This window comes from Lineus longissimus, chromosome 3 (assembly GCF_910592395.1).
Source record: "Lineus longissimus chromosome 3, tnLinLong1.2, whole genome shotgun sequence".
Taxonomy (NCBI): domain Eukaryota; kingdom Metazoa; phylum Nemertea; class Pilidiophora; order Heteronemertea; family Lineidae; genus Lineus; species Lineus longissimus.
In genome coordinates, this window is record NC_088310.1 from 26,022,660 (window position 1) to 26,048,543 (window position 25,884).

Below are 25,884 nucleotides of genomic sequence, written 5' to 3' on the forward strand. Positions count from 1 at the left end.
AAGGGGATTTTCACATAACCGATACTTTCTAGGTGAGCTGTTACTTATTGCCCTCATACCTGAGCGACTCTATTCATGACTGCTATCTAATTAACACCAGAAAATGCTCGAAAAGTGGAATATTTTGACTTGCACCTATTTCATGGGCGCAGCCATCTTGGATAGTTAAGCCATTTCAGCCAATCAGCTGTTGCCTCGTTCAGCACTTCGGTTGATTGTGCACTTCCTGTGGTTTGCGAAGTACGTGGCGAAAAGATGCGATTTATTTACTGATCTTGTCCTGGTTTTATCATTAACTCCGATCAGGGTCTTGTCAGGTAATGTAATATCCCGTAGAAACGAAGGTTTTGGTAAATGCATTGTGTGAAAGACTGAGAAACATCATTTTTCTGGTGACAACTTCAATTTTGTGTACAAAATGCACACAGCATGCACAGTGTGTGCAGGAATGTATTGCATAATTTGGACATAAGCATCATCATCGTACTATAGCACCGTTCAAAGTTCTCTGCAAATGGGAGCAAGGGAAAAACGACCGACAAATTGATGATGATAACGGCAAGTAGCTCTGTGAACCAAAACATTTTGAAATCTTTTTTCTCTCTTCTTAAAAATTATCATATGTTCTTGTCTGGTTTCAGCTTCAAAATGTCAGTTACCAGAAGCTGGTCTCTACTGTTAGCTGTGCTAGTGGTGAATTTCATAGCTGTGTACTGTCAGGAGGCAGGGGTTCAACCAGAGCACTTGGAGGGACACCAGCAGACGCCAGAATCAGGTGAGCTTAAACAAGAATCGGTTGGGGAGACACAGCATCAAAGTGGGGGCACAAGTGATCAAGGTTTGCCTGTAGATAACAGTCCTAAAGATAACCGAGACTATAAAGACAATGTTGTTAATGGGAAAGTTGAAGCAATGGTTATAAAAGAGTCTGGTGTGCATCAGGGCCAGGAAGAGGTAGAACCATCTTTACATGAAGTGCCAAAAGAAAGAAAGTCTGAGGAGGTAGAAGATGTGCTGCCTGATGAAATCACACCTGAAGAGTTGGCTCATGAAATGAGAGAAGAGCTGAATGAACAAGTAAAAGGATCGCATACTGTCGAGGCACATGTTGTTCCTGTTGAGGAGGTATTACCAAAGATGGTTGAGCCGCATTCAACACCAGTAGAACAGAGTTTGAGCCGGGAAGGTGATGACCAGACAAGAGATGACGGTGTTAACTTGGCTCTTTCTCAAAACATTGATGTTGTTGAAGTAAAAGAAGACATGTCTACCCTGTCTAATGCAGGTCAGGAAAAGGGGGATGTTAAAGAAATTCCTAATGATGGTGTAACCCAGGAGGTGCCCAAAGGAAAAGCTGATACCAAATTACCATCAGAAAATATGGGTGGGGATGGAGTGCAAGTTGAGCCGTCAGTTGTTGATGGGGCAAAAGATGGTGAACCAATCACTGTGGATCCAGATGGAATGTCTTACGAACATCACATCGCTGATCACCTTGATACAACTGTTGAGGAACAAGTAGTCCATGTGCGTGTGGTAGATCAGTATCCAGGTACACAAGAGCCTTCAGGGTCTACTGATCCACCTCAAGAAGGAGGCGTCTCTTCATCTGTGTCTGAGGAAGCTAGTCCATTGGGGGACGAGTCTGAAGGTGGCACACAAGAAGAGAGCAGTACTGAGTCTTCAAAGAAACCAGCGTCTTCAGTACAGGTTGAGGATGCTATGAGACGGCCAGAAAGTGAAGTTAATGTTGGTCAACAACAAACTGATCAGGTTCCTGAAAGTCCCAGTGATCCTGCTGATGACATTCTGTCCTCCCAGACACAGGTGAATGAGGGTGGACATGAAACGGTGCAGAAGGGAGGCAGTGGTGCTGATATGGCCCAAGTCGGAGAGGATACTTCCCAGGGACCACTAGACACCAATAACCAGGATCAGCTTGACCGCATGGACCACACCCTTGAACAGCCTCCACTTGAGAGTATAGAGATGGCACCAGTGATGGAAGGAATGGAGAACTTTGAGCAAGAAGGTAGATGCTTCGGAGAAGTAGCCTTTGTTTTGTTTTGTTTCAAGTTCTGGTCTACTGTAGCTGACTTCATGTTCTCTTGACACCACATCAGGTATTCAGGAACTAGGTGGAACAGGGAGGATGAGGGGAGGGAAGCCTTGTAAAAATTATCGGGAAACTTTAGTACTAAATATGATTATAGAGAATTATCTAGGATAAATACTTTCATAAATCGATAAACAGAGCATGTTCTTTTTGGAATTCATGTCATTTGCTTAGATAAAATGGTATGTTTTTTTGTTCAAATCTACATGATGCAATCGGCCTTTATTTGCACATGCCCTTTGCCTGGTACTAGAATTGGCCAGCATTGTTTTCTTAGCAGTCGCATTCTTTGCTGTTTATCTTCTGCTTTTTCACTAGAGTTTATCCTAATATACATGTATGTGTGTTCTAATGTGATATCCTGAAGTGGTGTCCTGAGAAAGATACTCCTCTTTCTAATATTCTAACCTTTTTTGTTTCCTGTTAAGTGAACTTATTTATTTTGCACAACTTATTCTGACAAGCGTGCTTGACTCTCGTTTTTAGTGGCTTCTGTTTGCTTGATAACTCTACATGTACATGTTTGCTTATTTCATAGATTTATTTCAATTTAACCCTTTCATAACTAACACCTATGCATGGAAAATGATCTACTGTTAATCGTAATGTAAAGCTTTTGAATTAATGAATGGGTGAGAGTATGCACAATTGGTGGAACAGTTCATTCCCAAATGTACAGTGTACCGTGCATTTGTAACTTGCCGTGGTGGAGTAAGAATGGCTGGTTGATGATCAAACACTCATCTTCTCTGTCAAGTACTTTAACCTCACTTTTCTTATAAATTCCAGACTTCTTGGGCTTGTTCTTGATTACGAATGGCATGTCATTTCTATTTTTTCTTCTTTTCCCTTTGAATGGCCAATTACGTTACTTGTGGTGATGAATTTACTCTTTGTTTCGCGTCATGTTTCTTTTTGAATCATTCAGCTTAAATTTGTTAATTCGTGCCGTTTGTTCAGTCAAGTGAATTGTTGTTTGCAGTTGTTGATTTCAGCAGACATTGTCTGTTAAAAGGGCACCCTTTGGACTACATGTGACAAATGCTGTTCTTGAAGAGAGCTGCCCATGTTGCAGAAATCAAATCAAACATAAAGATGTTGTCCTATCAAATGTAACATTCCTTTGTATGCATGCGCTCTGACGGCATTCAACATATTTGCAGTGTCTGTTGTCACAGTGCATAACTTATGGATAGCTTCAGCTGTATTGTTCAACAGCTGCTGTTAATTGATCTGTCCTTTGGCATGTTGGATCAAAACAATCATGGATTTATCCAACCGTTTTTGAATGTCAGGGATCCGAGCTGGATTTATCTCTGCCCTTCTAGATAAGACTAACATTCTAACATGTATAACAATAACATATGTGTCGCTGCTTCATGCTTTTCAGTCTTGAAATTGAATTTCTGCATTTGTGCATTTGTGCAATTCGTTTTTTTTTCTGATATAAAAAACCTTTCATTGAATAACTATTCCCAAGTTAAATCAGAGTACAGCAAGTTATTGCCTTTGTACAATGTATCAATTCCTGTTGTCTTCACCCCACACACTGTAGGGAGTGTGCATGATCTCCTAACTTATTTTCCATGTGTTTGTTTTATTTAGAAACTGGTTCAGGCGAAACTCCATCTGAACTGTTGAGTGCTGAGAAGCCGGTTGAACCAGAGGAGACAACCCCTGAGCTGACAGAAGAGGAGAAAAAACTCGCAGAAGAAGAGAGAATAGGTAGATGAAGCTCAGTTTTCAAGTTGTACTGTGAAACTCTGCAATATCTGCTGCAATTTTATTTTGTGTTTTTGTGAATTGCATCTTCTTTGAGCAAATGAGAAAGTGAGGGAAGTTAGTACTGAATCAAAAGATCTCGGTTCTCAACATAGAATTTTCAAAATCGAGGAAGTAAAAAGAATTTTAAAAGCATGATATTTTACGAACATTCTGTGTCTTCAATCTACCTACCAGTAAATTCATTGTCTTTTTCCTAGTCTATGTTCCATCCCAAATAGTAGCCATAGAGGATTGTGGCTTTCTGTTGTATATCGTCTGTCTCAGTCAATTTGTTTTGCTTTGTTTCAGCTGAGGAATTCTACCAAAAGGGTGAAGGGATTCTCAGGAAGCTTGGCAAGAAGAATATACCAGAGTAAGTCTTTCAGCAACACTGATTTCCCCTAGCAAACAGCACTCGAGACAAAGGTTGTTTTTGAGTGATAGGTTAAGCCGTCCCATGCTACTACCGCTTTTAACTTTCAAAGTGGGCTTGGTTGTCCAAAACAGGCTGGCGTTAACTTCTTTGGCTTTATCTTCTTCAGTTAAGTCCATAAGACTGAACACCAAAGATGTTACGCCAGACATGTCAAATGTGTTTTACTCGTAACGAAATGACACCCAGTGCAGTCAGTCTGCTCTTGCAAGAAACTGATCTCTGCAGTATTCAACTCTCAGATCTTCTTTGCTGATTTTGTTGTTCTGTTCCTGTTTGCAGGGCCTATTCATTCCTGCAGGCAGCTGCAAAACGAGGCCATGAAAAAGCTTGGGAGATGCTTGGCTATGGTTTCCTATTCGGAGATGGAGTAACCCAGAATGTCTCCAGAGCTCACGAGATCTTTGAACCTCGCTCCATCAAAGGATTCCCAGGATCTCAAATGGTAAGAGCCCATTGTGGTTGAAGTTTTTCAGATGAGTATAGGATGTACGATGTAAAATCACATGGTTTTCATATTCTGACAGTGGCGTTGCAAATGAGGTGAATCATTTGGGCATTTACCTATAGATTTGTTCACCTCTGAATCCGTATCTACATGTACATGTAGTTTGACCTGCGCTCACATCTTTTGGACTCTTGCTTTCAGGGCCTGGGTTTTCTCCATGCGACTGGCTTATCCACAAACTCAAGTCAAGCAAAGGCACTGGTCTATTTCACTTTCGCAGCTCTTGGAGGCAACCCGTACGCCCAGATGGCATTGGTAAGTTGTTTAAATCCTCAAGTGTCTAGCACATCTAACTTGTCAATAAGATTACATAACTCCATCACTATATGTATTCTCTTGGGCTGTGAGGTCCTGGGTTATCAGATTTGTTAACTCTTCTTTGATCTGTTGTTCGGATGATGTTGACGTGGCAATTTGATCTGTTGTTTGGGTATGATTCCTGGGTGAGCGACCAACACATGGAGAAGAGTTTCAATGCTTTTGCAACATCTTGTTAGTTGATCAGGCTGGTTGATCATGTTTCAAGTGCAACAGTGTATTCCATGGGAAGTGCATCCCCCCTAATACACTGTGCACCACTGTCAACTTCATTTTTGAAGCCTTTAGCTTATGTTGAGATCTAGAAGACAGCTTCTTCTTTTAACTTCCAGGGTTATCGCTACTGGGCTGGTGTTGGAGTTGAGCAGAATTGTGAGTCGGCTCTGACATATTACAGGAAAGTCGCAACAAAAGGTAGGTGTAACTCAACCACTCTTGTAATACTGAGAAGTGTTCATTATCAATATTACCTCAAAGCTTGCATCCAAATTAGTTGAAAGTGCAATAACCTATCCTACTTTTCATGACATTTAAATGATTGAGAATTATAACAACTACTCTTGAATTCTGTTTCTTATACCTGTGTTTCTAAAGTTTTTTCCCGTTCAGTTGCTGAGGATGTGTCTTTAACGGGTGGCACGGTGGTGCAGAGAATCCGGCTCTATGATGAGGCGGAGAACCCAAGCTCCAACAGCGGGATGTTGGATGATGATCTGATACAGTATTACCAGTTGCAGGCCAAGAACGGTGATGTGCAGGCTCAGGTTGGCTTGGGACAGTTGTATTTGCAGGGTGGACGAGGTGTCGAAGTCCATCATGAGGTGAGTGTAAAGGTTTAACTCCTGCAGACCCGGATTGCCAACACTTTTCGCAAAATTGCGATATTGGTATTCATAAAATTATATTTTGAGTGACCCTCTTATACTTGGCTACATACACTGCTGAGTCCTGCGAAGATAAGCTCATGACTACATAATGTTGTAATTTGCTGTTGCTTGCATTCCACAACCATAAACTGAAGCATTGTGAAATTTTTGTTTTCAGAGGGCTTTCAATTACTTCAGTCATGCTGCAGAGGGCGGGAACTCCATGGCGATGGCTTTCCTTGGAAAGGTAAGTTTAAATTGGCTAAAACTGGCAAAACGAGTCAATTGACATGTTAGCTGTTTCCCTCTTGGCCAAAGTGAGGAGTCGTTAGGCCTACTGTTGTATGGGGCCATACTGAAAACTTTCGTTGAAATGCTATGGAAGCATTGTCCATTCTAATGAATTTAGTTTAAGAACATGGCTAGCATATCAGAAATGGCAAGTTGTTTTATGCCAACACATGGACTGTGTTTGACTGGAGCACTTCCTCTCTTTCAGATGTACTCCGAGGGCAGTGAATCGGTGAAGCAAAACAACATCACCGCCTACAATTACTTCAAGAAGGCGGCAGAGAAGGGCAACCCTATTGGCCAGAGCGGGCTCGGCCTCATGTATCTGTACGGTCGGGGAGTGGAGCAGGATTACGCCAAGGCATTTAAGTACTTCAGTATGGCTGCAGAACAAGGATGGGTCGATGGGCAACTGCAGCTAGGCACTATGTATTTTAGTGAGTTGAATAGATTATATCTTGATAACTCAGTTATCATCTTCTCTGCGTACAACTTGTTGAATTATAGGTGTGGTAGAGAAATTATTGACTCTTCAGACAATATTTGGCACGTTTGGGTGGTCTGTACTGTAGGAGAGAACCGGGCAAGGCAGAGGAAACCTACACTATTGAAGGGAGTTGCCCTCTTTATCACATAACTTCCGTGACCAAGCTGGAATCAAACCGGTGACATCAGAGGATGGTTTCCATTGTGCCACTCTAACAGCCTGAGTTACGGACCAGTTGGCCTCGAGTTTTGGGCTGTGATAGGATGCAGGCATTTGCTGAGGGGCAAAGAGTTGAGTTCAGGTTTAAGCAGTCTTCTGTTGTTATATTTCAGGTGGAATGGGTGTGAAGAGAGACTACAAGATGGCTCTGAAGTACTTCAACCTTGCCTCACAGTCTGGTCATGTCCTGGCATTTTATAACCTTGCACAGATGCATGCCACTGGAACGGGAGTCCTTAGAGCATGCCACACTGCCACTGAGGTGAGTCTATCATTGCTCTGTTTGTTGTCTCCAAAATAAAGGTCTGGGTCTTACGATAAGTTTCAATTTTAGGACCCTGCAAGACTATGATGTCTAATGATGTTGAGGCTATGTTGAGATCCATTGTACTCCCGAGAGTCTTGACAACTGTTCTCATTTTCAGCTTTTCAAAAATGTTGCGGAGCGTGGCCGGTGGTCAGAGAAGTTGATGGAAGCACATGGCGCGTATAAAGATGGCAACATTGACCTGGCGCTGGTCAAATATACCTTCATGGCTGAGCTAGGTTATGAGGTGGCACAGAGTAACGTGGCTTACATCCTTGATCAAGGTAAGGCAAGCTTGTACTCTGTGATTGTATTTCTGATATTGATCCAAGGCCTCCTTAGAGGCCTATTTGTCTCAATTGTTGGTGATTATTAGTTGAAAAGTACTTGCCCATGTCTTTTGGCAGATTTTGTTCAGGTGCTTCTAGATTGTATTCCACAGCATGATAGTGGACTTTAACTTTAACCTTACCAATGTCCCACTTGTCTTCAGGTGAAACTGGTATGTTCCAAAGAAATGAAACATATTCAAGGGCATTGCTTCACTGGAGTCGAGCAGCCTCACAAGGTAAGCATGCCAAGATGGGTGAATCACCTTATTTTGCTGTCGATTTGTCCAAGGACAAACATGTGTGTACCACTGAAGTTAGCTGTTGATGCCAATCAGGCCAAGGAACCCATTAAGTTTCGTGGCTTTGGGGGACCTTTGCTTCCCCTAAAAAGTTGTTTAAAGGCTGCGGGTCCACTATTAAAGATATGTAGCCATTGATGTGAGTCAGTGATTTGTTCAAAAGCCGATCTTAAAAGGCTGAGCCAAGACCTCAAACCTACATCCCTTGTTATAAATTCTTAATACTTTCAACTGCAGGATACACGATAGCACGTGTGAAGATAGGTGACTACCATTACTATGGTTACGGAACAGAGATTGATTACGAGACTGCGGCCCTTCACTACAGGATGGCTTCAGAACAACAACATAATGCACAAGCCATGTTTAATCTTGGCTACATGCATGAGAGAGGCTTGGGGATGAAGCAGGATATCTATTTAGCCAAAAGATTTTACGACATGGCGGCTGAGACATCGATGGATGCCCAGGTGCCAGTCGCTTTAGCTTTATGTAAACTTGGTCTGATATATGCCGCAGACTATATAAATGAGGTAAGCAACAATGTTCTATTGTCAACAAGTTTGTTTAAAAGTTTACTAATCTTGCTGATTCTTTGCTTCCCAGTGCTGACAAGAGTCGGATTATTGCCACCAGCCTCATTTCCTTCAGTTGTTTTAGAAACTTGCACGTGCAGTTTGCTGTGGTAGATTTAACAATGCCACCACTCAGCCGTGCAGTGAGATTCTGGGCAGATTATTCTTGAAATGCATATTTCAAAAACTTTCCATTTATTAATATTGTCTTCCTTCTCTTTTCAGAACTGGTATCTCTACAAAGAGTTCGATGTTCGACTTTTCCTTGGACCATATTGGGACAAAATGTTAATGACTTTCCTTGCTGGAATTATAGCTTTAATCATCTTACGAAAAGTACTTCAATACGGACGAGGGACATAGGGAAACGCATCATGAGAAGGCCACACTGTTTGTATTATTTGATTCAGGGGTCCATGGCTCTCGGATCCTGGCTTTTGAGTTCAGTTGTTGCATTTATTTATCGTAACTTATTCTCAAAAAGATGAGGAGGGGGGTTCCTCTGATTATTATTTCTTGAACTCAAGTAGCTCCTTGTTAAACGAGACCAGCTCCTGAATGGGTAATACAAACTGAATGGCCAGGAGCTAGTGTACATATGTATTTATCAGAAGAAGGGATAGGTGGGTTCAAACGCTAACGATTTTTTAAGCAATTTTTTTAGAAGAGTCCTGCTGAATTACTTCAGGGTTTATGCTTGATGATAATGTGTTTGTTATATGTGTCCTTTTGTTTTGGAAATGTTGACGCGGAGAAGACATGGGTGGAGGGCAAACACTAAATTCATTTAAAATGAAAGCCATTCATGTAGGTGTACTTGCTGGTGGGCAATTTTTGTTTCTGAAAAGCTCTCGGATAGTAAAATTGGCCTGGCGTGCAACCAAGTTGATATCAAATTGAAACGAAATAACATCAGCTCCATGCAATTGGTGCCGTGAAAATAATCTACCAGTATGTGTAGTTGTTGTCTTGGAGTGTAAAAGTTGTGACAAATTTGCGCTAAATCAAAACTTGACAAGTTTCCATAATCTTTCTTGATCATGTTGATATCATTTTCAAATCATCCCATTCTGACATATCGGGTCATTTCACCGGCCCTCATCGTAAACATGCGGGGAGGAGTTTGCAAGTGGATGTAATCATCTGCGCATCTATGTTATTAATCATCAAACACTTGTGTGTCGGATATGTAATCTTGTGGAGTTCCTCTGTGCACACTGAATAGAAGTCAACCTTGACATGTGAAGTGTTTCTGTTTTCACTTTTGGTGCCTCTTGACCAAATGAATGAATGTGAAAGCTATTGATGTACAGTATATGTATATTTTTGTTAAAATAAGACAATGATTTGAAAATATCTGTGTCTGCTCAGTTCCTGTATGGTGCTCTCACCATTCAATTGTATTCCGTTTTAGCTGGGTGGAGAGAGCAAGTTGACCAGGGACACAAAGTTGAAATCTGTGATGGAAACCTCTAATCACTCTGTGTACTTCTGACCTCAGCTCTCCTCCAGACAGGAATAAAAAAGTGTCGCAACCAGTCGTTGCCAGTCAATCAAGGTAACGAAAGACAATTGGACAATCTCTTATCAGAGGTTGTGACAGACATGTTGACCCCAGTCAATGAAAGCTGCGGTTTGTCCTCAAAATTGGTCCTCTGGTTATGGACTTCGCCTATTGGAGTTCAAAGTTTGAAAGACTGAAACGACATGTACAGCTTCTCAGCCTCCGCACCACCAAGAGGACCCTTGCCTCTGGAACACCGAGCCAATGACTGTCAACCACATCCAGACAAAATGCCTGGAACTAGCAGCCCTAAAGTAGGAGTGATGGCCATCAGACCAGCTTTACAGTGGCCAAGAATAAACGACGGACGGCAGCATCAGGACTGTCCATCTAAGACAGAGTGCAAAGGCTGCCTATCCAAAAACTGTGCTTGTGTTAGATGTTCTCATAGGTTGTACCATAGCACTGTTGGATGTTCTCATTGGTTGTACCATAGCACATGCTATAAAGACAGTCGAAACACCGCCACATGTTCAAAAGGAAACAGCCTGAGGATACTCCGCCTAAGAACAAATCTTTTTGTCTTTCTTTGACTTGGACAATACCACAATCTGCCTATACGTCACAGCATTTTTTGTGAGACCAACAGCACAAAGCCTACACAGTCACAATATTCTGTAAGACAGCGTCCCAACCAACCTAATACCTAATTTGTGAAACAAACTGTCTCACCCGAGAAAGGTCTCAGTCTCGACTGCCTCTAGCCTACCACTGACAGTGTCACAATCTGACGGGTAGCTGTATCAATCTCTGCCCTTGCCACGGATTGTGTGCACTCCGGACGTAGTGAACCGACCTTGTCCTGTCGCCAATGAGAAGACATGATCAGAATGACGAAATGGACTGCCCCGCAAGCCAAAAACTGCGTCTACCAAGACAACGTTACCTTTGCCATTTACTCACCCAGTATCTACCGAGGACAGTTTCACAGCCTGTCATAACCTGCCGTCACGACAGATTGTGTCATAGCATGCCTTTACAGAAGATAGCGCCACGATCTGCTTCATTTACTTCTGATTATGGCCCAGTCTTACTTTCATCCAGAGCTCCTCATTCTATAGCATACAAGATGACATGCTGTTGGAGTTGTTATAGCTCCACTCCATCCTTATTTTAAGCTGGGGCGGGCAAATTCATCCCTGTGTTTTGTGGATAATAGCGAACAGATAAAAGATTATGATTGATAACCAGCTGGAAGAGTCAATATACCTTTATGATACATTCTTGTCGAGCCCAAAGCAGCTTTACCTCCAGGCTTTACACCACCCTCTGTGTGGGCAATGCTGTTGCTTGGTGCCCCAAGTTGGTCCCCGACATCGACACTCTTTTATTCTTATTCAACATAGAAATGTTTTGGTATAAATCACAACCTGTTGATTTTAAACAGTAACAGTATGACAAGACCAATCGTAACATCTCGCCGGGTGACACACCAACCCCAAATCCCATTATCGCTATCTCATGACGACATATCAATAGGTGTTATTTGATGTGAAATAGCCTGGTGGCCAAGTGATAACGTCACGGCTTTTGATTGGAGGCCAACATTTAAAGAAGGAAGTGTTAAAAAAATTGGTTGCAATAGGCCAGGTCAATGATTTGCGTCACAACGGGCCAGTAACACATCTATAAAGCAATGGTTTACGGCACAATGTCCTTATTTTTGTGTCTTTGCTCCGAGTCACAACCTCTTTCATTCACGACCTCTTTCATTAGAAACGGATACACGAAATGATTCCGTCATTCTTTTGTCTCTGTCTTCTCGGCACCGTGGGTTTCTACAACACTGAAGGTAGGAGTCTCGTCTTGGGCCTGGTCCACGACCGTGTGTGACGTTCTTGAGTGTTTCCCCACATAGTTTGGGAGTGCTGAAAGACAATTTGACCCGTTTTTCATTGTTTCATAGTTGTATTATCAAAACCACCTACAGCTCAAAACCATTCAATCATTTGATAGGATCGACTGGTTTCAGACGACATCCGGAGACGAGGTCACAACTTAGTCTGATATAAGTAACTGTCCTCTGAAAAAGTCCCTAGTAAACATTTCATACTAAGCAGTCAGATAAGCGACTGGAAACCTTGGACAACTCCTGTACACGACACCACTATACTCGTTATTATGTTTTATCTATTTGCCATTCCCATTCAGGAGCGCCATGTTTACCGTGTCCTGCGGGGAAATACTGCCCAGGACAGGTTGTGCCTCTGTGTCCTGCAGGACACTACTGCCCAAGTGGATCAACTAGTCCTGTTCCATGTCCAGCTGGTAAGTAATTCCGTTTAACCATATTGGGAGGTTATTCCTTTTTGTCCATCATGACCTCTTGTTACCACTAACAAAAAACATATTGGCGGTATCTGGTTGTGACTACTCTAAAGAAATTAGTCTTAGAACGAAGATGCCGAGTTGTCTCGATCACACTGCGGAAGGATGTGACAAAGTGAAGTCAACACTGTCTTTTAATGATAGATTGGGAAGACGCCCAGGCGGCCGGTGTTCATAGGAAAGCTGAAATATTCTATATTCGTACGCTTAGGCGAACAAGGACTACCGAATTGTCATCCGCCTGAGACAATCGCGACGGAGATAGAAGTGGTGAGACTAACAGGCCATGCTTATTTTTACCTTTATATGCTCTGTGATTATCGTCTCGTCTTGTCAGGCACCTACGGCAACACTGAAGGCATTTCAACCGTCTCAGGCTGTGTAGTCTGTCCTCCCGGGATGTACTGCTCCAGCCCTGGTAGCACCGCCCCAACTGGATCATGTAGTGCTGGCTATTACTGCCGCGGCGCGACTTCCCCCACTCCTGTTGATGGGGTGACGGGAGGAATCTGTCCAGCTGCACACTACTGCCCAACAGGTAGGTATTGAAGGTGCACAACGCTCTCAGATAACAGAGAGCTCTTAGCGATTCCTTGTCTCTGGTGTGGTGCGACGTACACATTATTCTTGGTCGCGATAGAGAGAGCGACCGATAGTCTACCCAACAGCGACAAGATTAGTTTGCAAAATGCCATGAAACGTCCGAGATAAAACATTGGTCTCTGTCTCAATCTGTCGTGAAGGATGTGTGTTCAACTTGGTGGTGACATTTCGTCGAGGCGAGAACACAACGCCGTCAATCGTAGTCGCAGTCGTATGAAGTTAACTGGTTGTTGATTACATGTGCAATGAAGCACTGTTTCAGTGAGTGCATCCACTTGTCAAGAGAGGTTCCTCTAATTGATTTGGGAACAATAGAAAACACAGCGACTCGTTTGTCTGTGTCGTCCCCATTGTGATGTCGTGGCCGGTGGTGTGACAGTTTTAAAGGTCCCCTGCTGGTAAAAGTGGCCTACCCTGCCACAATGAAATAGGACTGTCGGACACTTTTTCGAGAGGTGAGGGAGGGGCATCTGATAGCAGTGTCATGTTTTTGTTCTACATTTGTGAGTGTTTTCCAAACAAAAGACACCGAGAGGGACCATGACTTTTGGAGGGATGTAAAGGGAAATATAAAGACCGACACTTTATAAGTGGCACAGGACTTCCTACCAGACTTTACCGGTTTATTCCGTCAACAACCTTTTGTTTAGGAAACACAGAGCTCTGAGGTACAGACCCCCCCGTAAGGTACCACATGCTTTGGTCGCTGTCCTTGAACGTAGTGATGGGCTGTTGGGTTCTGCGATCTCATTTGTAGCAAAGTGGTGTCATATATTCTAAATCAATAGGCAGATGTCAATGAAATATAAATGAACTACATGTAATTTGTAATTTGAAAATTCACCTTATGTTTATTAATTTCCAGGGACATCCGACCCAATTCCATGTACAGCTGGTAAGCAATTCCGTTATATTTTTGCATATTGAGGTTGTCGACCTGCCCCTTGTGGTCTGGTTGAGACTACTCTGGATTAACTAATTTACATGATACAACATAATAATATTCATGACAAACTAAAAAGGGATAAAGAAACTAAGCATAGCAGTCATGACTTTAACGGGAAGTGACTGTATTAAAGCATTTGCTAGTCCTTATTCATTCCACCCATTGTGATGTTCTTCGATGAGCAGAGTTGTGAAGACTTTGAGATGACGGAGACCGAAGCCTGAGGCACTCTGTATAGGGGTAGGCCTTTCGGGTTTCTTTTCAAGAGAGCGGAGAACGCCTGTGACTGGCACAATCAGGAACTTGCAGTTCTAAAGTGGTTTTCGTTGATACTGCAGCATTTCTACTCTTGTCGTTTCAGGTCGCTACTGTCCAATCGGGTCGGCGCGTCCTACCCCCTGCCCAGCGACAGGCTGCAACACCATTACTACAGGCTAAACCAAGGGATTTAACCCGTACTGGATGAACACTTACATATCTATACTAACAGTTCTTGTATCACGCTATTTTATTACACTTAATAGCCGAATAATATAGGGAAGTCAAGTTATCTCCAAGGACTCTTCAAAAGACACAACGAATCTTGGCCGTTTTTGCAGTATAAAAAGTGTGTCACTGTGGCAAGTAGCATCGAGCTACAACTCTCTTGACCAAGTGCGATAATAACCTTAGGCCTGAAGGACTCTCAAGCAACAAATCAGGACATATAAACGAGGGAACATTTACTTTCACATCAGTCCGACAAAAACCAAAGATTTTTATTCTCGTTGCTTGCTACAATTATTTCATCAATACACTGTACGACGGTTATGAGGTTTCATTGAATGAATGAAAAGCATTTATAGGCGGCGCCTTTCCAAGAGCCTGATCAAGGCGCCACCCCGTTCAAAACCGAAAACATCATTCAGAGAAGTGCTTCTTAAAAAGCCACGTCTTTAGCTGAAGTTTGAAACTGGTGATATTTTGGCATGCCTTGACGTGGCCAGGGAGGGCGTTCCAAAGAACAGGTGCACAAGACGAGAGACTCCGGTCGCCTAGCCGAGTTCGGGTTCTTTTGACGGAGACCCGATCAAGCCCAGAATACCGCGTCTCTCGTCGGCCAGGTGCAGCACTCAAAACCCATCGAAATATTGTGGTGCAAGACCGCTATAGATCTTATAAGCAGTCAGCGAGATCTTGTACTCGATCCTTGACCTAACAGGGAGCCAGTGCAATTGCCGAAGGGCAGGGGTTATGTGCGCAGATTTCCTAAGACGGAGGACAATCCTGGCAGCCCAGTTCTGAATACGCTGGAGTGGAGCAATGGTACTTTCATGGAGACCATACAGAATGCCATTATTGCAATCTAACCGGGAGCTGACCAACGCACAAACCAAACGCTCTGCGCTAGCTTGATCGAGGTACTTTCTTACACGACCGATGTTGTAAAGGCTTGCACTAGCTGCCCTGCAGATGGAGGAGACCTGTTTCTTCATGGTCATATTTTTATCCAGCCAAACGCCCAAGTCCTTCACACAATCCGATTCATGAATGTCCTGACCGCCAACCACAATGGACGAAATAGAGCCAGTCCTTCTGGAGGACACAAAGTTTGCCATGTCGGTCTTAGGTGCGTTAAGAGCAAGTTTATTGTCCATTAACCAATCTCCAATGTCACTGATGCAGTCCTCTGCGTGAGAGAGTACCTGAGCACCGTCCTCCTTGTCACCACAGCGAAAGCTGTCCATCAGCTGATTATCATCAGCGTACATCTCAAAGGTGATCCTCTTCTCACGGATCAGGTCACCAAGGGGAAGCGTGTATATAGTGAACAGGATCGGCCCCAAAACTGAGCCTTGCGGGACACCGTACCTCAGCTCGACACTATCTGACACATAACCATTTACTGAAACAGATACCTGTCGCTGTTGAAGGTATGAAGCAAACCAGTTCAAGGCTTGAGACGTCAAACCTATTCTGTCATGCAGCCTGGCGAGTAAGATCTCATGATCAACAGTGTCAAATGCGGCTGACATATCGAGGAGAACTAGAAACGCTTCATGACCTTCGTCCATGCATGACAGAATGTTGTCGACGACCTTTAACAGGACCGTTTCCGTACTGTGACCCTCGCGGTAACCCAATTGGTTCGGGTCGTAGAGCCCATGAGTAGACATATGTTCCTTCAGACGTGAAACCACGATCCTCTCAATCAGTTTTGACAAGTACGATAGGTTGGACACCGGGCGGTAGTTTGAAAGAACATCCTTGTCCAAATTCGACTTTTTCAAAAGCGGCGTGACAAGCGCACCCTTTAGGCTAGGTGGCACTTGCCCAAGTTCAATTGACAAGTTAATGATCTTGACTAGCGCTGGTAATAGTGGAGGCAGACATTTCTTGAGGAGACTGGTGGGGATTGGATCTAAGCTACATCCCTTTGGTGGTAAGGATAAGACAAGCTTCTCCACTTCAGCCTCGGTGGTTGGCCGAAGTACGTCCAACACAGGAGGACGTTCAGGAAGAACAGCTGGTGCTGAATCCGAGTTGGTTCGATCAAGTTTGTCACGAATCGTATCAATCTTGTCTGAAAAGAAGTGGCTGAAGTCCTCGGCGAGTTGCTTGGCATCAGAGTGAGTGGGGAGGGGAGATGCTTTTTTCTTCCCAAGGAGCTCATTCACTATTTTGAATAAGTCCTTATCACTGGCTGCGTCGATTCTAGATCGATTATATTCAAGCTTTGCGTCGTTCACTAAGTTTGTCACAGTCACACTATGTGATCGATACAACTGTTTACTGATCTCCGTGCGTTCTTTACGCCACTTCCTTTCAAAACGACGTCTGATACGCCTGGCCTCTCGAATATCTGCATTGAACCAAGGCGTGTGAACCCGTACTGCAAAGGAACGTGTCACTAATGGCGCATGATTTTCAAGTATCTCCTTAAGACAGGTGTCGTATTGCCCGATGAGATCTCCAAGATGACCACTGGGATTCAGAACCAGGTCACTGCTTTGGATATCAGCCTGGAAATTTTCGGTGTCAATATCCTTCAGCTTCCTAAAGGTGGCAGTTTTAGGAGTAGCCAGTGGGCGCACAAGTTTTAGAGAACAATGAACAGCGTAATGATCTTTGGTTGATAACGATGGATCGACAGTGACATCACTAATTATATCATCTGCACCTCGATGCGACAACAGCTGGTCAAGAATATGACCTTTCGCATGAGTCGGCTCAGCCACATGCTGAACAAGTTCGAACGCATCAAGCATGTTGCTGAAGGATACTACGAGGGAATGATCAGTTTTGTCTAAGTGGATGTTGAAGTCACCCGCCAAAAGCAGATGTTTCGTTACCGAGACAACACTTTCAAGGAAAGACCCAAATTCCGCTATGAACTCCTGAACGTTACGCGGGAAGCCATCTGGTCGATAGATGATGATAACCCTCACAGACTCGTGTCCTGATGTGATTGAAACGTCCAAGCACTCAAAATATTTGTAGGCGTCCACAGGATTCCGATGAATCATTGTATTGGTTCATAAGGCCCTGGTCTTTTCCATCCAAATATCGCTTTGTTCGCTTTTCTCCGGAAAGGAAATGCTATCGATTCTGTCAGTACGTAGGTGATATCACATGCAATAGATAAAACAAATACCATGACCATTAGTGAGCCTGGGTGGTTGGAGAATAACTGTCCCTCTATCGCAGGCATGATGATGCCGCCGATTTCAGGGGCAGCAACCAAAATCCCGGTCAGCACCCTTGTGAGCGTGATGTAGTAATCTCCCCACATAAAGATGGTCGCGTAGGCAGGACCAAATCCGACCGCCAGCAACGCCGTGCCGACCCAAACCAATTTCCAACTATCATAGCCGCACATCAGCGTAACAGCTCCCGCAGTTAGCATGATATTGTCGCAGAGTAGAATAGTGGAAGGTGTCAAACTGCGAGCCAGACCGATTCCTAGTATGGCAACGACAGTGTAGACCCCCCAGAATAGAGAGGTAATAAGTGTCCCGTCTCGTGGCGTGCCTCCCAGTCCCTCTACCATGTACGATGCGATCAATCCAGCAAAAACGAACATCATACCGAAGAGGAAGACTTGGTAGAGAAGACAGAATATGATGAAGAAGTATCTTGACAATCTATCATCCACAATCTCCAAGTTCTGCTTGCGCGACTCCGATAGCTCCTGCTTGGCTAACCCAACACGCGAAGACAGCACGGATCCTACTGTCACAACCAGGGCGCTGAACAAACCACAGGCAGTTATTATGATGTAAAGTTCTCTCACTGGATCTATCCTTTCACTTGGTAAAGAATTTATAGATAGGTTAGCTAAAGGAGCATCAGTATAAGAAAAGTCACCGGTGATATTGCCGGAGGAATGGGAATGAAACTCGACGTCTGTCGTCCAAGCAGAAGTAGGCGTCATATTATGTCCTTGGTTTAGCTCACTGGAGAGCCGGTGAAGAACGTCGTGCTTCCCCTTTGGGAGAAACGGAATGTCGATGATGGGAGCAATGGTGGCCCCGCCAAAGAAACAAGCAACACAGGCGGAGAAGATCGGCGGACTATGCTCACCCCAGAGCTGGAGCAAGAAGTAGTTCATGGCTGAAAACAGGAAGTGATAAATATCATGATTGGACCCGTTCACCATCTCTGGTCGTGTTGCCAATCAGACCCCCCATCCGGCTTCATCCACCGAAAATGGTAAATGCACGTTTTCCGCCATTCACCCTTCTCGAAATCAAAATGAGACAGAGGTGTGGTCAAATGCCACGTTGTGATTTATTTAGTGTGGATGATTGCGATAACAGAGCGCTTCTGAATGTCTGAGGAAACAGACAGAGGAATGCCTGAGGCTCTCACTATCAACCAACATTTCCATTTAGGAGTTGGTGAATACATGTAAGTGACTACTTACTTGCTGATATACACCCGTACGATAATCCGTACACAGCGAATAATATGTACATGTAGTGAACATCCGTACACCATGGTACTGCTCCGAAAGTGAGACTGGCAACTACAATACTGGTCCCCAGAGCAAGCGTCCTGTGCCGGCTGGCATACCCTCCCAGGACACTACCAATCACCACGCCACAGCCCCGGAAGAGGAATATCCAAGTGCTGTGCCCTATGGTTGTGTTGGCGATCTCCGTAAGGGCTAGGAGGGTAGGCCCGGGGATGGAGAACATCAGGCCCTGGAACAGGAGAGGTGATTGTTTGACGGATTTTGAAAGGGACTGAGGAACCAACATCTCGAAACGCGCGCAAATTGCCAACTGATTTTACAGTGTACGAACCAATTGCAATTAATAGTTGTTTATTTTTAAACAAGAAGTAAAATGACAGTTTATTTCACTTCACAAGTTTCTCATGACCCTACCTTCGTAACATTCAATACAAATAACGCTGCCGTTGTGAATATCTGGACAAAAAGGGGATACGACTCCAACCACACCATCCTTATGTCGAGACTGGCCCTGTTGTTAATCGTGGAGAAAAAGAGTTTGTTAAGACGTCCGGTCACGTTGTCAAATCAGAAGTGCTAAATTCTTCAGCATCAATATCATCATCATGAATAAGCCAATCAGAAGATGTCTTTGGGAGACTTGTCACCATGTCTTCTTTCGGTACTTGTTGAAGAAGTCCCAATGAGTCAGACTCCCGTCAGTTGCTCTTCACAGTCCTCTTGAGGATGAAGGACATCATTCGTCAGGAAGAACCAATGGGCCGGTAACACTGCGATCAGTTTCTTTCCACAGTCCTCTCAAAGGACATCAAGTACTGAATCTAACTCAGTTTGCAGACCACCGATATGTTGAATTACCGATATGTCCTTTAAATCTAGTCCACAGAGGTGGTATACAGCGAAAGTTGCTCAAATTGCGAGAAGTGAGCCGATGGCAATAGTAATCATTAAGGATATACATAAGTATTATATATATATTTATTCGTATGTAATACAATTGGACAACAACTGGCATTTCGTGCCGCGTGCGTATTACATGCCGGTGCGATGTGAAAAATACGATATGTCACAAAGATTTGATTACGAACAAGCCAGCCAGGTAATCACATCTGTCATTTCATTTCGCTCAGATATACTGTAGGCTCTTCTGTCCTTCATCATTAAAATCTCATTAAGTATTTTCGCAGTGTCATTAGTTTGGACATCATACAGCTGCCTAATCTCGTCTACCATGAGTAGGTTATCCAAAGTTGTCCACAAATCACGTTTATGTTGCTTCTCCCCACATTTGATCGACTACCATTAATCATTGTCACAACTTACCTTCGCAATCTGCAGAGAATATGTCACAACTTGCATTTGCCGAAGCCATCGCAGTCTGCCTGGGCAATTACCTTACCGGGGTTACTCTTGATGCACACGACAAGAGGTCCGATCCAGGTGCCCAAAGAAGAACTTCCACACGGAATAGTCGTTTAGCTTCACCTCTTGGTTGTCAGGATATAAACAATGTTAGCCGTACAATATTATAATTACTTTATTGAATAAGAATAACAACAATTTCCTTTCCTTTTTACAACATACATTCTTCAAACAGAAATGTTCTTGCTGTTGCGCGTTAATCCTTATATACTAGATATGAGTTTTCAGGCAATAACGCCGCTGAAGATGTGCAAGTCCAAGAACCATTCTCTAAGCAGATCGAAAGATCTCTATAATGCTAACAGGGAGTTGAGTTCACCATGGTAGTCCTGGTTGTGGCACAGGCGCATGGCGATATCAGGATCAAAAAGCAATTTTCTGAACAGGTTAAAGTGAGACAAGCAATTGGTTTGCTAACGGAATTCCTTTTCGAAACTCGAAGCTGATTGGCGTGTACACTCAAAGTCTGTGGAAATGTGGATTGATTTCGAAAGGGATCCAGTCCATACCTTGAGAACACAGGGGTGAAGTATGTTACAGCATTCGGCGCAAGAATGCACATGCATGAAGCCTTTCTATTCGCAATTCCCAACTGCGATTACAAATCATTCGTAAATTTACCTCCATAGCGTGGCACACTCATCATCAAGACCAGAAGCCAGTCAGGGCATTGGTTGGTGTATACACTGCCCGGCGATTCTGTGATGGGGTACCATGGCCACCCAAAAACGTGACACAGGTCATCCTTTCCACCTAAAAGCTGGCCAGTGGAGACAACACTCTTAGCCGACCTCCCTGGAGAAACTTCCAACGACACGACGTCGTGCGCATTAATAGGCAAGTTTGGCAACCCTTTTTCGAAGAGCTACGAACGACGAATTTCCAAAGCATGCAAACGTAATTTATCCACGATTTTTTTGAAAATATATCCGAGTCCTCGCACAAAGAAGCATAGAAGATGATTGGATGACGCGACGCAGGACTGGATGAAACGACAGACTTTCGAAGTTCGTATTTCGACGTGCGTATAGGGGTTGTGAAACCTGCTTAATATATATACTAGTATTATGTAAGGACAGAGGTCGACACCGCGAAAATTGACAACACAAAAGTGCGTTCCTGGACGTGGTCTATACACGCCGGGCGCAATCCCGGCGACATCCCGTAAAATGCGTGCCACACCGAACATAATAATCGAGCTGACGGCGTGTACTCCGATAGCATTTTGATCTCCAACTTCCTCATTAGGGCAATTTTCCTACTTTTCACTTTACTGCCTCTGAAAAACGAACTAAATAGCTCACTGGAGCACTTTTTGTGACAGAGGTTGCTTGCTCTCATATTGACGTATACTGAATAGAGGAAAGAAGATCTTTAGATCCAAGTGGCAAGATGGCTGAAATAATATCGTATTTATATAACAAAACTATTCCTAGGTGATCGAATACGGGTTAAAATACTCCAGCAGCTTTGTGGAAACCCTGATGGAAACCACTACACTATAAGCTACACGTGAATTCCTTTTGTCCGTGGCTCATGTAGCCGTGCGCATTCTCTTGCGCAATGTACTCATTCTGAGATTGATCGAGTAATGGCGTCCGTGCTCTGTCGTCGTCTTTCAAACTCGACAAAGACTTTGCTTTATAACCAGGAGTATTTTCATCAAGAAGTGATGTCAAGTTATCGCGCATACTATCATCCTGCGTTATCCTTATCGACGGAACTGTCACATTCGCACCATTCACGCGCCCGGATTGATGGGTAGGATATGCCGGTCTCGGAAACGTCTGCTCATCATACTGAATTCCCTTGGTGACCTTGCGGTTACATTTTGGTGAGATCGAATCGTAGCGACATTTCGTCTGTGTTGTGTACTCACTCAATTCATCCAGCGGTACTGTCGAGTTTTGGGTCACTGATGAGAAAACAGTGCTCGCTCGGTGTCGGAAACTACGATGATAAAGACCGAATTTACTGCACCATGAAAGACAAAATATGGTGCCGAGTATCTGTCTGAAACTCTTCCGGAATCTGTCGCTCATGACAGTGTAGATGAAAGGATTCACGCAACTGTTTAGAAATCCGAAGAGATGAGAATTTAGAAGGATGAAGAAGAAGTTAGCCTGTTTGAGGAATGGATGGAAGAGCGCCACCGTATTCATGGCGTAGAACGGTGTCCAGGCGACGAAAAATGCCCCAGCGACCCAGATGACCATCTTGGCAACCTGCAGCGAAACAACAGAGGTGGATTATAACATTTAAGTTAGAATGAAGTCGTATAATTATCAACACCATGTTTGAATATTCCTTTATTAGATACTTTGGTTTTACCGATCTAGAGATTAAGAGATTTAGAGATTTCGTCCGATGATTCCAAGGGGATTCAAGGTTCCCATCCGCTGTGGAGCTGACACTAAATTGTAACACCGCTCAACATAATGCTTGTTTAGTTCCAACTTTCTGTGCCAATTGGCAGCCATTAATGATTTCATGAAAAAGTGACCAGCACTTGTTAGAGTGGAGCTCTTGCAGTGACATTGAGAAGACACTCAGGTGATCAGATGCTCAATCTTCGACCACTTTTATCCCTTAATTGGCTCGCAGAATTGACGCTTTTATTGAAGCATGCTCCGGTGAAGTTGACCAATCACTTATTATCTGCTGCGACGGACATCAAGTATAATGGAAAGGTCCATCGGAAACCGGAAGATGCTATTTTACGCTTGGACAAAGACTTTACGCATGGTGGAGAGATCGACTGACACACGACTTGGATATTTCTTTTGAGTTAAATCGTGTTGTTCACGATCGATTACACGCGATTCCACTCAGTTTCGGCCAGATGTTCACGTTGGAATATCCTCGCGACTTTCTTCCACATTTGAGCTTTTTTTGAAAATACGAAGTGCTCTCTGCATCAATTGCGACCGCAGAGAAATGAGAAGCGTCTTCCGGTTTAGGTGGTGTACAGTTCAATTGATGTTCCCAGCCTGCTACCACGGCAATGGGACGACAGTTGGTGCAATGTACAAGTAGATTGTAATATACATGGCGCTTCAAATCTGGCGAGGGAACCCATTAGAATCTGCCATGCAATGAGCGAGTTTCTTGACTCAACCTCGATTAATTATGCATAGCGGAGGATTGATCAAGACGTGCATACAGTGTTTTTGTCACTAGTCGGAGAGAAGCATCATTTGTGCTTTTACAAGCTGAGTTCCAGCGCTGACACTTCGAACGAACAGCCAAAAACAATCTACGGAACGCAGTTGTGCTTGCTTGATACTCCGTGGGAATTTTGCTCCGTGAAAAAGCAACACAGATGACGTTTTAGGCATTTTTCTTGTTGAAATCGAATGCAGGTATTCAGTGCAGCATTGACGTGGACGATATTAAACACAAAATCAATCGGTTATCCAATCAACTCATTGCATGCTTGGCACATTGGAATTGCCAAAATCTACTTGATTTACAATTGAGGCGAAACAGTATTGTGTTTCGTCGATAAAGCCATTTGAAAGGTACTAATTCCCTTTTTAGTTAGAAGGAACGAGTTCTCATTTAGCTAGGTGACCATTAGGAGGCGGACTAAGTGATTAGGAGTACCATAATATGATACAATGGCGTGTCATTAGGCATTGTTAATAACCGGAGGTGTCGGCCTCATTCATCTCAGAGTCGTCTGTTCAATGATGAATGACAGCCATTTTCCTTTCACCGTCATGTGACAGATCACATGATTGATCACATGATTAATGTCGGGTAACTGGCAAGAATTATGTTTGCGCCAATTTCGGAAAAGTTTGCTCATCCCCGGATTTGGGTATGCAGTGCATCTGTCATTTTCCTAGTGGTTTTCCAATCCCCTGAAAGTTGACGCATAAATTTTTTCATCGGCCAATCAATCTATAGCCCGTCTTGTGTTCAGTCGTTGTTATGCGCTAAGCTCGCACCAGGATGCGGCTTTTTCGGGATGAGTTGCAAATTAGCCGCAAAACGGTAAAGACTAAAGCGGCCAAGAAAACAGTACGAACCTTTCTTTTATTTTCCTCTCGTTTTTTGAAATGTTGATAAAAGGTACAAACCTTTCTTTTGTTCTCCTCTCGTTTTTGGTACGAACGCCTTTGGAAGGAATTGCGCCTCCTGAGCACGTCATCATCCTCCGAGATGGGTTTAAGTAGGCACACGGCGATTCCCACGCAGGTGAAGGTGATGAGGACCAGGGGTAGGAGGTATATGGTGATGAGAAGAAACATGTGGAACCCCAGCCTAAACCCGTTACCCCCGCTGTGGTCCCCGAAAAGCAGCGCGTCAATCTCGTCGAACTTGTCCGAGCAGATCTGCCTGGTGAGCATCCCGATCTCGCTCTTCATTGTGACCGTGTAGACCTTGGCGTATGTGTACGGGATGGTGACGAGGGCTGGGATCAACCAGACCGCTGCCAGGATCTTACGGGTCCGGGACTTACTGTGGAATTGCATGGTGTCTAGCGGATGAACGATGGCGTAGTATCTGAAAAGAGTGAAGGGAGGGACAAGTTTAAGATTGAAAACAACTTATCATTGTTAAGCTTATATCCATCTGTAGTGGAGCCATCAGGTTCGACCAAAAGAAATAGCCGTGAGCTGAAATGTAGGAAACTGGATTCTCTGCAAACAATACGATTCTTACGAGTGCATATATCGTAAGTGGAATCGTTAGTTGCCGTCACAATCATCTTAGTTTATCTGCGGCACTGAAGGCTGTCGCTGTTTTTCTTCATTATTCAACGATCTGACTCGAGAGGAAGTTCATACGCGTTTATACCCGTCCCCCAGTTTCATCTTTATGAATATTTTGTCAAACAGTTAAGAAGGTATAATTGACAACGTATTTCAATGTAGGCTGAATGCCCATTGGCTCTGACAGCTAATGGTCGGCGATATATCGAGGCTGAGTACATGGATAAAAGTGTTTGGATCCAATTTGTTTTGGCACAAAAGTTGTTCAGTCTTGATGGCAGCCTTAATCAATGTTATTCTGGTTCTCATGATGTCGGAGCCCTTGTAACGTAATCAAGATACAACGACTAGGGGCGGAGACATCAAACCGTCATGCCGTTAGACCTTCCCTGTCATCAGCGGAATACCATAAAATGTCATTCAAAACAAATCCGAGTGGCTTTTTACTACAATGGATGATAGTTTCTAATCAACTCTAGAAGCCATAGATAATGTCCTGGTGGTGATGTATGAGCTAAATAACAGTTAATGGGTGGCCGGAATCCGGTGAACGAAGTCAGGTGGTAGAGGAATCGATCGGATAACCGTTTGCGTGCAAGAAAACCCCCACAAAAACCACAGTTGAACCAAAGTTGCTATGCTTCATGCCATTGTTGTCTTTACTTGACCAATTGATAGACTGTGCTAATAACTGTCAACGCTATGGTTATTTTAATCTTGCCTGATTTAGAAACAAAGGAAAAAACCCAGAAATGATATGACGCCATACTTTTAATATATAAACGGATTCTCATTCAAACGGTCACTCGCACGAAGTGATAGTATCTC

General features: G+C 43.7%; 4 protein-coding genes across 7 annotated transcripts in view; 2 read left to right on the top strand and 2 right to left on the bottom strand.

Annotated features, from left to right (window-relative positions):
- The first annotated feature begins 38 nt into the window (after positions 1-38).
- Positions 39-9,869, top strand: LOC135484406 (protein sel-1 homolog 1-like). Of its 2 annotated transcripts, none has more exons than XM_064765824.1 (15): positions 39-317; positions 642-2,032; positions 3,722-3,841; positions 4,190-4,253; positions 4,596-4,758; positions 4,963-5,076; positions 5,472-5,553; positions 5,734-5,960; positions 6,184-6,252; positions 6,505-6,733; positions 7,116-7,264; positions 7,428-7,593; positions 7,803-7,877; positions 8,178-8,473; positions 8,741-9,869. In XM_064765824.1, the coding sequence occupies exons 2-15, from the start codon at positions 649-651 to the stop codon at positions 8,876-8,878; spliced, it is 3,276 nt and encodes a 1,091-aa protein (XP_064621894.1). In that variant the 5' UTR covers positions 39-317; positions 642-648; the 3' UTR covers positions 8,879-9,869. The 2 variants fall into 2 exon arrangements, with proteins under 2 accessions (XP_064621894.1, XP_064621895.1); XM_064765825.1 differs by having other exon boundaries at positions 41-317; positions 5,749-5,960.
- Positions 9,870-11,685: 1,816 nt separating this feature from the next.
- LOC135485203 (uncharacterized) lies at positions 11,686-14,764 on the top strand. Its single transcript, XM_064767017.1, has 5 exons — positions 11,686-11,871; positions 12,231-12,347; positions 12,745-12,945; positions 13,876-13,905; positions 14,318-14,764. The coding sequence occupies exons 1-5, from the start codon at positions 11,811-11,813 to the stop codon at positions 14,392-14,394; spliced, it is 486 nt and encodes a 161-aa protein (XP_064623087.1). The 5' UTR covers positions 11,686-11,810; the 3' UTR covers positions 14,395-14,764.
- A 2,694-nt stretch (positions 14,765-17,458) lies between these two features.
- On the bottom strand, positions 17,459-18,808 carry LOC135484877 (uncharacterized). Its single transcript, XM_064766573.1, has one exon. The coding sequence runs from the start codon at positions 18,593-18,595 to the stop codon at positions 17,459-17,461; it is 1,137 nt and encodes a 378-aa protein (XP_064622643.1). The 5' UTR covers positions 18,596-18,808.
- A 797-nt stretch (positions 18,809-19,605) lies between these two features.
- The window catches only part of LOC135484410 (QRFP-like peptide receptor), a 76,353-nt gene continuing 70,074 nt past the window's right edge, over positions 19,606-25,884 (bottom strand). For all 3 annotated transcript variants that reach the window (XM_064765830.1, XM_064765831.1, XM_064765829.1), the window contains exons 3-4: positions 24,421-24,847; positions 19,606-22,560 (exon numbers count right to left, since the gene is read on the bottom strand). In XM_064765830.1, the coding sequence (XP_064621900.1) occupies positions 21,835-22,560; positions 24,421-24,847 (1,153 nt within the window). In that variant the 3' untranslated portion in view covers positions 19,606-21,834. The remainder of the gene's footprint in view (positions 22,561-24,420; positions 24,848-25,884) is intronic.